Source organism: Artemia franciscana, chromosome 18 (assembly GCF_032884065.1).
Source record: "Artemia franciscana chromosome 18, ASM3288406v1, whole genome shotgun sequence".
Taxonomy (NCBI): domain Eukaryota; kingdom Metazoa; phylum Arthropoda; class Branchiopoda; order Anostraca; family Artemiidae; genus Artemia; species Artemia franciscana.
In genome coordinates, this window is record NC_088880.1 from 13,881,007 (window position 1) to 13,893,415 (window position 12,409).

At 34.2% G+C, this 12,409-nt stretch overlaps 1 protein-coding gene across 2 annotated transcripts in view; it reads right to left on the reverse strand.

Annotated features, from left to right (window-relative positions):
• Nucleotides 1-1,072: 1,072 nt before the first annotated feature.
• Nucleotides 1,073-12,409, reverse strand: part of LOC136038646 (U3 small nucleolar RNA-associated protein 18 homolog) — a 62,166-nt gene continuing 50,829 nt past the window's right edge. For both annotated transcript variants that reach the window (XM_065721894.1, XM_065721895.1), the window contains exon 7: nucleotides 1,073-1,565. In XM_065721894.1, coding sequence (XP_065577966.1) covers nucleotides 1,102-1,565 — 464 coding nt within the window. In that variant the 3' untranslated portion in view covers nucleotides 1,073-1,101. The remainder of the gene's footprint in view (nucleotides 1,566-12,409) is intronic.

The following is a 12,409-nucleotide window of genomic DNA, read 5'->3' on the forward strand; positions in this document are numbered from 1 at the left end:
ATAACGCCAGTCTTGATTTTTTAGACATTTCTTGTAGAGATTTACCAGCTCAGGTGTGTAGGGAGGGCCTATACACCACACTTCTTTTTGTCTATTTGGGATGTCTATTTTGTCTATATATATATATATATCTATATATCTATATATATATATATATATATATATATATATATATATATATATATATATATATATATATATATATACAAATATAAATAGTACCACTTCACAGGCTCTTTGGTTTAGTATTAGTCTTGGATATTAAGTTTCTGATAAAATAAAGTAAAATAATTATTTTTTTTTCAGATTTAAAGAGCCAAAATTTCTTCATGGTCTTCTAAAAATCCGGCCAGAACGGCTTCTTTTTTAGAAAGCACTGAAAGCATACTGAACAACAGAGAAAATAATGTTAACAGTAAATGCTCACTGCTGAGCCTGCAAATCAGTAGAAAGGGCGATTGAGAGAAAAAAGAGAGAGAGGGAAAGAGAGAGAGAGAGAGAGAGAGAGAGAGAGAGAGAGAGAGAGAGAGAGAGAGAGAGAGAGAGAGAGAGAGAAAGAGAGAGAGAGGGAGAGAGAGGGGAGAGAGAGAGGAGAGAGAGAGAGAGAGAGAGAGAGAGAGAGAGAGAGAGAGAGAGAGAGAGAGAGAGAGAGGAGGAGAGAGAGAGGAGAGGAGAGAGAGAGAGAGAGAGAGAGAGAGAGAGAGAGGAGAGAGAGAGAGAGAGAGAGAGAGAGAGAGAGAGAGAGGAGAGAGAGAGAGAGAGAGAGAGAGAGAGAGAGAGAGAGAGAGAGAGAGAGAGAGAGAGAGAGAGAGAGAGAGAGAGAGTGAGAGAGAGAGAGAGAGAGAGAGAGAGAGAGAGAGAGAGAGAGAGAGGAGAGAGAGAGAGAGGAGAGAGAGAGAGAGAGAGAGAGAGAGAGAGAGAGAGAGAGAGAGAGACGAGGGAGGAAGGCAGGAATAAAGAAACAGAGATGGAGAAATTCCTTAGGCTGTTTAAAAAAGCCATTATTTTTATTTAATACGGCTGATTTAACATATAAAATATTCATATATGATCAAATACCATCTTTAGGCAGTTTAGATTAAAATATATCAGCTTATTTATTCAGTATTCTTTATAATGAGACAACTTAAATAATAATGCTTTTCCAGTGCTGTTGCCAACTGCAAAAAAACTCCCATTGGGTGAAAAATCTAAACTTCTGACCAGCTTACAATTAGCTTGAATAGAAGGGAAGTTCGAAAAAACCGTATAAGAAGGAAAATGAACAAGTCGAACAGAATTCTCCTTTTCACTAGACGACATTGCAAGCATTTCTGAGGTGCTATTAAACTTCAGTCCATTCACAGACGTCACTAGGTTCGAAAGGATTCTTTCTGGTTTAGGGGTAGCAGAAGATATTATTTTTGTCGTGTCGTAAATATTTACTATGCCGACACTAGATCCAGTTGCCAGGTATTGCTCATTTGGTGACAGGCATAGGGAAGTACCTCTTATACAGCCATCGTCATAAAAGCGGTGAATACAGGTTCGGTTTCCCATATCCCAGATATAAACCTCTCCATCCTCTGAAAAAAAGAAGGCATGTTTAATTGATAGCATCATGGAGAATCAAAACATAATCTGACAGCAAAAACAAATTTAAATTAACTGGGAATGGTTCGCAAGTTCTCTCTTTGCATTTCAAACTTTAAAAATCTTAATGGAGTCCTTATATACTTTAAAAGTGCACTTTGGTCTCCTTGTCTCTTTACAGACAGGTACTTATTTATTTTTCAGTAGCCTTTGGTGCTGAAAATATCGTACGTATTGAAATATATTTCATTTCTAGATGAGGCATGAAAAAGGCCTCCCACGAAAAAGACCGACAGTCTCATGAAACATTCAATAAGCGGTCATATCCTACTGGTATCAAATGGAATAGCCTTTACATCGTAATTTTTCTAACTAAACGCAAACAACCCTGATTTTTTAGCTCCCTTCTTTGTCTTCATAAGGAAAACTTAAGAACTGGCTTTCCCATATAAGGGGTGTTGCACGTAAAGCAAACACAGATGCTTCTAACATCTGAAAAAAAAAACACATAACTGATGGTGACCAGTAAAACGGCTTTAGCCCTGTAAAAAACAAGGCACTGAAAATTCACAAAGGTCTGCTGCTTACAGCACATGACAAAAATTTGTCTCCGTTCTTTGACTCCGTTCTAAAAAAAAAATAAAAAGTAAAAGAAAGGAAAAAAATATAAAAAAAAATTACACGTAGTTAAAAATTAGCACCTTGCATACGCAGAAAAAAAAGAAAAAGAAACTAAAAAGAAAAAAAACTAATAAGAAAAAAAGGAAAAAAAACTAAAAAAAAAATACGCAGTTAAAAATTAGCACCTTGCATACGTGTTGCTGTGGCGCGCACCGCAGCAACGCGTGGCAGGGGTCAGCTAGTGCTCTATAAAAAAAAACATTCTGTCTTTTTGTGCTAGGAGCATCTACAATGCTTTAGTGCTGCCTGACCACATTGTACGAATTTAAGTAATCAACTAAACAAATTGGCGGATGTACCCGTTGGAATGAATAACTTTGTATATTATGATACAGAGTAAGCAAACTTAAAATATACTGCACAACACGGGGAAAATAAAAACCTTAGATGTACTCTCAAATTTAGAAAAAAGGAATATTTTAAGGCTTTAAGATGTGTGTTTCTCCTGATGCGATTTAACGACAAGTCTACAGCCGGAATCTATACTAAAAGGATAAGATAAAATCGCTGGATTTACTAGTCTCAGATCTATTCATTCACCAAACCAAATTTATGATATTGCTTAGATCTTTTCTTAGAGAGCGATGTAAACTTGCTAAAAATAGGAATTTTCCTGGATATTTGAAATATCCAGGAATTAAAAGAAATATCAATTCAAGATAGGGGTGCCAACTCAATAAGAGTGGGGATGCCATATAAAGTAAAAACCCTCCAGCATTCTCAAAATGTAATTTTAAAACGAAAATTTCATTTAAATCTGATTCATTAGATTAATAAAGCTGTCAGCTGTCATATTATGTATTGCATTGTATCGGATTAACGACGCTTCTTGACTACCAAGGTCCCTGCGTCGGCCCTGCAGTGCATTGCTGCAGCACGATTCGATCTCTGGGTCCCGTATTACCAAGCCAAGGTCAAACCCACTGCGCCACCGCAGGACAAAAAGTTATTGAGAATACTTAAAAAATTGCCTGTGGCACGATTCGAACCTACGACCTCCCGACTAAGTCGGATGCACATACCGCTTTGCTACACTGGCTTGCTGTCATATTATGTTAAATTTGTCGGCTTACATTTAAATATTAAAACCGCAGGAGCGCTGAAAATTATCCTATCAAAAACTTGCGCACGGAACATAAGCTAAACCTTAAGTTAAACTTTCGTCACATAGAAAAAAGAATGGCTCAACACATTAGACTGAAATCCTTCGACAGCAAAATAGAAATTTGGGTGTCGAGGGATTTCAGTATAATGTGTCGACAGCAAAATAGAAATTAATCGATTCGTGCTTATAATTTCATAATTCAAAGGAAATCTCAAAGCACTGAAGGGTTGAAAAGCTATTTGAACTGAAACTTCGTGGCAGGATTGTGATTTCTACTTCACCTTACTTTTTGCCCTTATTATCAGGATTTAAACTCGAAAGAGCATTAGTTTGTCAAATCAATTCCAACAGTTTGTTTACTCTACAATTTATTGCAACACTGACTTAAGTGCACACTAGAATAAAAAAAGAAGGAATAATCTAAAGCTTTAAGTTAAACTCGCATCATAAAGAGAACAATTGGTTGAATATATTAAAGAAAGAGTTCCTAGTACTAAATAATAAATGAATCCAGTTCACTCTTTCAAATTTCGAACTAGCATGAAATTCTCTGAGCGCTCTATGTGTGAAAAGAATTTGAATTTAAACTAAAGAGTGAATTTGTACTCTCTCAGTGGTTTTTGCAGTTATTGTAGGAGTTTGATCTCAAATAAACCTTGATATATTGGTAAAACAGTTCGAGTTAACATCGACAACTTAATTGCGTAGTTCCTGAAAGACTGCAACAAAATTTGTGGGTGAAATATGACACCGAATTTTTTTTTTATTAGTCACTACGCGTAGGCTACACTTTTAAAAACATTTTTACGGGCTATTTTTATCAATCAGAATCGAATAACTAACAGCTCGCAGAATAAACTATTAAGATTAACATTAACTTAAACGCTTTACAAGGGCCAATATACATCCTGAAGATTCAGCTTGATTCAAAGATTCAAGCTTATTTGAATCAGTATTATTTAAATCCCTCGAAAATAGTATTTGGAATTAATGTGATTCCTCTTCATAATAAAACGAGTCTGACAGTTTCTATTGAAACTTTTTATGCTTAAGCAAAAAACGACTCCCACAACAGGACTATACCCGTACTTTTAGCGCTGAGACAGCAGTATTGAATAATATTTTCTTAATTCTTTTTTCTTTTTTCATTTCTTTTCATTTTTCTTTTTCTTTTTATTTCTTATTTATTTATTTTCATTTATAATTTCTCATCGTTGGGCAGAATAATAAATCAAATTAAATACTTAATCTATCATATACAAGCCCCTACAAAGAAACTTATTACAGAAGAGGGGAGGAAGAAACTCGCAAAACATCGTAAGCATAGACATATTATACAAAATGTCTGGAGATTTAGAAAAATGTCTGGTGCATTAGTCTGGAGATTTAAGAGAGAGTATGAAGATGGAGCTACAGAAGCCGTGTAATTACGGGATTGAGGCTTTTACTGCATAGCCCAACTTCTTGTGCTTTTAAAAACCAGAAGTGTAATCATATCAAAAGTTAATTTTTTCAATCTGGCTTAGAATTTTCTCGACTAGAGGCCAGAAGCTGTCTGTGCAGCAATGACTGTCCCTCCAGGACGCTATCAAAAATAACTTAAACATATGTCATTTTCTAGGATCTTTCTTGAGCCTTAAATTGCTATTGGGGTTTCGACAGTTCTGAAATAAAGGGGATGTCTTGAGCGTCATAATATATTTTGCCCAGTATGTCTTATGTTATTTTTTACCTATAACTGAGCAAATATGATTATAATATTTGAAATTATAATAAAACAGTTTCACAAAAATGATAAAATTGATAGATGAACTTCATATGAGGTATCTATATTAAGGCAATCCACAAGAAAGTGTATCCGGGTCCTTGTCCATCAAAGACATGAATACATAATCTTTGGTGCAAAGAAGGCTGAAAATCATAATAGATCCGAATGCAGACTGGAACAGATTGCCTTAATATAGATTCCCCTTCCCCTCCAAACGAGACCTAGGAGTTGTATCGTTTTCTATGAAAATGTTTGTAACTTTAAAGATTATAAGTACATTCACTCAGTTATGAATAAGATGTGATGTTAGGGATGCTGGGCCCAAAAATGTACTGACACTGAAGGCACCTCCTCCGTCTGAGACTATCGAAACATTAAGATATAGTAGCGATATGTTGACAGTGATTTCGGATTACCTTTTGTGACTATTCTTAACCTAAAAAAAAGGAAATAAATAGGAAAAATGTATAGCATCTTTTTCACCTGTTCATGCATTTATTTTTTTAATATTATATTGTTCGTAATCAATGAATTAATAAATAAAAAGTAAACTATTCGTGCTTGTGTGTCAATAGAAGTTAAAAAAGTATAATATGTTAAGTAAAGGGGGGTGATTCTTTACTATAAAGCATAGCCCACCCCACGTTACAAAACTGTCAAAGGCCAAAAGTTTCAAATATAAATTATTTGTAATACAGGACTATAAATTGGATTTTTTAATTTGACATTTTAATCGTTAGTTGTTTTTATTTATACATATAATGGTTTCAAAATAACATCTCTCAAGCTCTCTCTTATATTCTTATCAAAACACGGAAAGAATACCAACGTTTAGCAATAATTTGAGACACTATTTATATTGCCGTTTCTTTTGATATATTAGCTTAGAAATGGCCTGGAAAATCAAATTATGATATTTCCGTTTCGAACTATATTGAGCGTTAACTCTTTTTGGTCTTCATTTTACTTTAGGTGTTCTGAATTTAAAATAGTTTTTATTATTCAACTTGTATTCTCCTCTACCATTTTTTCACATCATTTTACCAATTTGATTTGACCATTTTACGCTTTTTCCTTTTTTTTTTACTAATCCTTTTATCCTTTATTTAATTTGTCCTTTTCCTTTTTATTATCAGACAAATATCTGTGATTATGTATTTTAGCCTCTTTTAGGTTAGTTAATTTTGTCAAGTTTTCGTTTAGTTTTGTTTTGTCCAGTTTTGACAAATTTTTGACAATTTTTGACAAGTTTTGAAAATTTGACAATTTTTGTCAGTGGTTGTCATTCCCAAAATGAATCTTATCTTCATGCTAAACAGAGGATCTGTATTAAACTGGACCATGACCAGAAAAATTAATTTTGGGATATAGCTATCATGAAAAAAAAGGCAAAACAATATAATACCTTTATATTGGTTACAACTGTGTGATACCCGTAACTAATTGCAAGACCAATTTGCAGTGGAAAGCGTAATTAGTTCCCAGCTAAACGGAGAGGCAAAAAGATTAGAGCAAGACCCGGGGGTTTTGATTCAACGTTCCTACGAAGGGAAATGAAGCATTTTTAAATTGATTTTTGTAACTGCTGAAACATATCAGCCAATGCACAAATTAGACGGTTCATTAAAGCACCTAAAAAGTTGGGTTTCAGTTTGGCTTTACCCTTTCATCGTCTAAGCACCTAAAAAAAATGGGTCTCAGCTTGGCTTTACCCTATCTGCGTCTAAGGGGTTCCATCATATTTAATTTGCCTTGCTGGATTTATAATATAAGGATTTTGCTATATTCTCAAGTTAAAAAATTAATTTCCATACAGTTCTAAAACATAAAAGTTTTTTATCAGGATGTGAGAAAGGTAACTAACTCGCAGTGTTCAAAACAGAATTAATCAAAAATAGTTTCAGCGATTCTGGGGTGCTTTTCGCAAAAAGTAAAAAAAAAATGACCAGGTCCGACTTTAGCACTGCAGATTTCTAGCTTTTTAAAATAGTTTAGTTTGTAAATAAGCCTGGAAGTGGAGGAGGAGAGCTTTTTATCAAAAAGAGGAACAACTGAGAACGATGAAAGAAACAAGTCGGACCATTTAGCTTGAGAAAAAAAGTAACTCAAAGGGCTCAAAAATTTAATTTAATAAAAATGCTTTCAGCAATTCTGGCATATCTTTTTATTGAAAATGTTAGTCCATTTTTAGTGCTTAAACTTTTAAACTAAAACCGTAGATATGACCATTTCTTTTTTCTCATCTTTTAGTCTGAAATGGGATTCCAAGTTTATCAGAACGAACACTAATTACAAATTAGTAAAGAAAGATACTAAACTAATCAGGACTCAGAAAAAAGGTAGGCTCTTTAGGATGAAAATAAACCGTTATCAATAACGTGTATTTTTATGCACGTTCCTATTCCAACACTGACTGACTCTTGATCGATTTAGAAATCTCAAAGTTCAACCAGAATTTAATTTAATATCCACGGAACGAAGAGAAACCTGATCAAGATAGCTGTGATTAGCTGCCCTTTTTCAGATCCTGCAAATGTATTTAAACAGACGAAAAAGTATCAAAAAGTACCAAAAAGTGCATCTAAGGAAACTAAATTGGAAAGACAATCGGAAGACAGGTTAGTTGAATATACAGGTCGAAAGACAGCTAGAAACACAGGTAATTATTAGTTCATATAGCTTTAAGCATATAGCATTTATTCTTTGCTGTCACAGCAACCAACAAATACAAAACACATAGATTAACAGGTGACAGCATAGGTCTATGTTGACACTCCCACGACACCTGAGACAAGTGGACACTACCTCCGAAAAACAAGGGAACACCTCATTCACATAAATGATGGTTACAAAAGATTTAATAAGTTTTCATTTACACAAATGGTGAGGAACAGTACAGTTTTTCTTTCTTATTTTACAACCTTCCGTGACTTCTCAGTCAACATTGCTAAATTTGCTCCAAATATATCAAAGCACTTATGTTCTATGGAAAACTTGTGCTTCTGCTAAAATTAGAAATGATTACAGCTGCTTTAGGATCTAATTACACAAAAGGTATATCCTTGCTATAACTTTAAGTTGAAACATTACAAGTACCTCGGTAAAATATACAAATGGACATGGGAACGTTAGTAGAAATACCAAGTTATATTAAAGAACTATATATCGCCATTTTCTTCCTTTTTTCATCTTAAAAGTGAAAAGGAAAATTTATAAGGACAGCATTGGCAATGCATAAGGGGTTAAAAAGGCCCAAAACCAAGAGCAGGGAGAGAAACCTAAGACTCACCTCCCTCACAATCTCACGATTATTACGGATTTCCCGTAAATACCTACATTTTCCTTAAAACAAGCCATTTTCCACTCCTCCCTTAGAAGAAAATTATTCGTACGCATTTGAAAGAGGTTCTCATTGCTTTGCCAAAAAAGGCAATAATGGGAATTTTTAGAAATAAAGTAAGAAAATAATAACCAAAATAAGAAAATAACAGGGTTTTTAGAGAACGCATCCACCGTCTATGATCACTGGATCAATGGGTTCTGGAAAACTTTTTTGAATAATTTGATTTAAATTTTTATTTTTTACTCGATGGAACAAAAATACTTTTCTTTTCTAGCTTTATATGTTCTTCAACTCCTTACCCAACATTTACAAAATTATTAAAGATAAACGAACCCGTTTATGGTTTGTATGGAAGGGTTTATTTCACAAACAGCGGATTTAAAATTTATTGCATGAAAGGAATAGCTACTAAAACTCTAACTTGCCAACTAGAATGTCGTGACGTAACACCAAAACTGTAGCACTGGAACGTCGTGACAGTTATGAGACGTGATGATGAAAACACCAGATCACTTTTAAGCATAAACTTTACTCGGTCAAATCTCTTTAGAACAGTTATACACGGTAATAGAAAGGATGTATCCTTAAGTAAGTGAATTTCTAGGAGTATTATAGAAGTTTTTATATTTTCATTTATTTGTCCAAAGAAGAGGGAATAATACAGTACGTTTTTTTTTGTTCAAATATATCTTATGACAGAGCCAAAATCAAAACCATTTTTTAAAAGATAGATAAAAGCGCTTATGCTTAGTAAAACTGATTCTTTCGCTAAGAATACAAACGCAAAAAGTAATTACAGAATTAAACTTTAGTGATTTTAGAATATCGCATAAAAACAACAATTATTAAAACCATAACTTAAAAAACTAATAGCGCATTAATGCAAATAGATAGTTATAAAAAGATAGAAAGAACCAATAAGCGTGTAAATTCTTAACAGTGGAAAAAAACTTTATTAAAGAAAACTTTAAGTACATTTAAAGAAATAAAGCCAAGACAGATAGCTTGGCTTCAAAATTACTAGCACATTAATGCAAATAAATGGTTATAAGAAGGTGGATAGAGCCATCAAAATAAGTGGGTACAATCTTAATAACGAAAGAAAACCGAATAACGAAAAACATAAAGCGCAAATTTGGAAAAAAAGGTAAGAATAATAGCGTGGCTTCAAAAAAGGAACGAATCATAAAGACAGTTATATACGGCCATCAGAAAGACGTAACAATAAATAAACAGATTTTCAGGGATAAGAACAAACTTCCGAAATTTTGGTTCTAATTACGCAAATGAATAAGACCAAACCATAAAACTATTTTTCTTTCTGACAGGTTCTTTCACTGGTTAATCAACATAGGTAAAACACAAAAACGCTCAAGACTAAAACACACAGCTAAATCCTTTTGATAAATCTAATCACCCAATAGCCTGTCAAACATGATGCGTCACACACATATACGGTAAACAGGAAAGCGGGTATTACTACTACTAAACTCGTAGCAGTGCCAAGCCACTTCACGACCAATACAGCGGTAGATACTTCTTGCCTACCCCAAGCTCAATATAATGAGCCTCTGTCCCCTCCAAAATTTTGGAAACTGCGTTTATTGAAACCATACCATCCAGTTATTCTACTGCAATCTTTATACATGTATTGATCAGGGTGTCGTTTGGGGAGGCAGTTGCCATACTCTACTTTTCACTATTTCTGCTTTCAGAAATTATGTTTTCTGCACGTCTGTTTTCTATCAGTAAATTAAGAGAGAAAAAAATTGTTGTGTAGCCCATGGCCCTTGACTATCTGGGTATGGACCCCTCTTCAGTGGAAATTTTCGTAGGGAGCATTTTTGTGCGGAGAAAATTTTCTGAATGGAATTTCCCATAGGAGGTGAGGGGTATTTTATTTTTGTTACTAAAAGTAAGGAAACATGTTAAAACTTAATACAAACCAAAATTAATCAGTGTATTAGGGGGGTAGTCGTCTCCTCTACCCCTCATTCTTTACGTAAAGTTGAATTTTTTTTCAGTTCTTTAAGAATACTGCTGAAACACAAATAGGAATAAGAATAAGACACAAGTTAAATAGGACTAGGAAGGTTTGTTTTTAACACTAGAAAAATCTAACAAATAAGAGGTAGAGGAGGGACAGCATCCCTCATCTACCATACAGCCTGAGTTCCCAGTTTTAATTTTTGTTCCCTCCCATGAAGCTCTGACCTTCTTTAAGGTATTTCTACAGCCTCTTCTCACTCCATTCGAAGACTTCGGTTTCACTTCCATTTCATTCCATAGGAACAGACCAAAGATTCCACTGCGTACCACATTCACCGAAATTTAAATCCATATTTAAAATAAAATAAAACTAGTAGTCTGATGTCAAATACTATTCTCTCAATATTTTGTTAAAACCTCTAACTACAAATCTCTGATTAAAAAGTTTGCACGTTATACGGATAAAAAACCAAAAGGATCCCCAATGTCATGCCCAGATATAAGGGGGTGACACTGAGTATTCTCAAATATTAGTCAAAAGGAGTCCTTTCCCATCCCGAAAGAATAAACAAACTGGGAACTCAAAATATGCTTGATTGTACCTTTGATCAACACCAGGAAAACTCATTCTATCCTACTCGTGAGATCAGAGAAATTTAGAGAAATCCCTAATGCCATTCCTAATGGGCTATAATTATCGCGTTACATCTGGGAAAATCGAACATTCTTCATCATGACCTGTTACCAAAGGGTACATGATCAGTAAAACTGTCAATACCATGCATGAGACTGTCTAAACCAAAAGTGATATTTTTCTAAATTTTCCAACCCTTTGGGGATTACAAATCAGAAAACATGGTTTGAATATGCTGCCGGCCTCTATATTTCGCGTTTACAAATCTATAAATTATTAGTGTATATATTCTGTCTTTATATCTCTCTTTTAGAATATGCGGGGAAGGGAGCTACCATTTTGGAGAAATAATCTTCGTTATTACCACTTTATTGTAAGGTTTCTCCCATTTTTAGCTCACTTTATACATTAAGAGCAGGTGAGATTAGGTTTGTGTGAGTGTCTTTTTTGTAATTTTGTTTGTGAAAAATAATTAAATTCATAAAAAGCAAACAACGAACAAAAAAGTGAGCTTTCTGTCAATCTAAAATCCAAAGATTTCATAAATCTAAACGATTATATGACACGTTTTATCTCCCAATATCAATAAAAATCGTGAGAATGGTGACCTGATAACTTGCTTAGAAAAGGTGAAGATTTGAGTTAGAAAATTAGTTGAAGCGAGAGTGTATAGTTGCCACTAACTCGACCACTTCAGACAAATTATGATTTGTCCAGACCAAATTAGCTTCTAAATGATTAGTAATCTAAAAAAAGCCTAGATCAAATTTTAGGCGGTAGTAGCCTAGATCATACTAATGCTTAACATTTTAACCTTTGCCCAACTTGGCGGTTTGCAGTTGTCACTTTAGCATTGCGACACTAACGAATTATATTTTATGACTCTAATATTCTTGCCTTCTTTTCGTTTGGGCACTTCTTTACCTCGTTTTTGAACATATAGACTTCTTTCAGTGAATAGTGACAGGACTATAAAATCTCAAATCTCCATTACGGCAACATGCTTAAATTAAATTGTAAGCGTAAAATCTGATCAGCCGGTCTCTACTGGATAATCTCGTACAATTAGTTATTTTTTACTGTTTAATGGTATCGGAGTGTTACCACAAGGGGGTTGCCTCCTTTGTTTCCCCCTACTCTTAGTTGTTTTATTATTCGTTTTTCTTGTTAGTTGCGGTGTTCCTGGACTTTCCTTTCCGAGCTGGAAAGTGAAGCCGGCTGACTTACCATTATTATTTCCTTCTTTCGCGACTAGCGGAAAGCTACCAGACCTCTATTTACATGAAGGCAAGAATTAGCTAGACTTGGAAAGCCAAT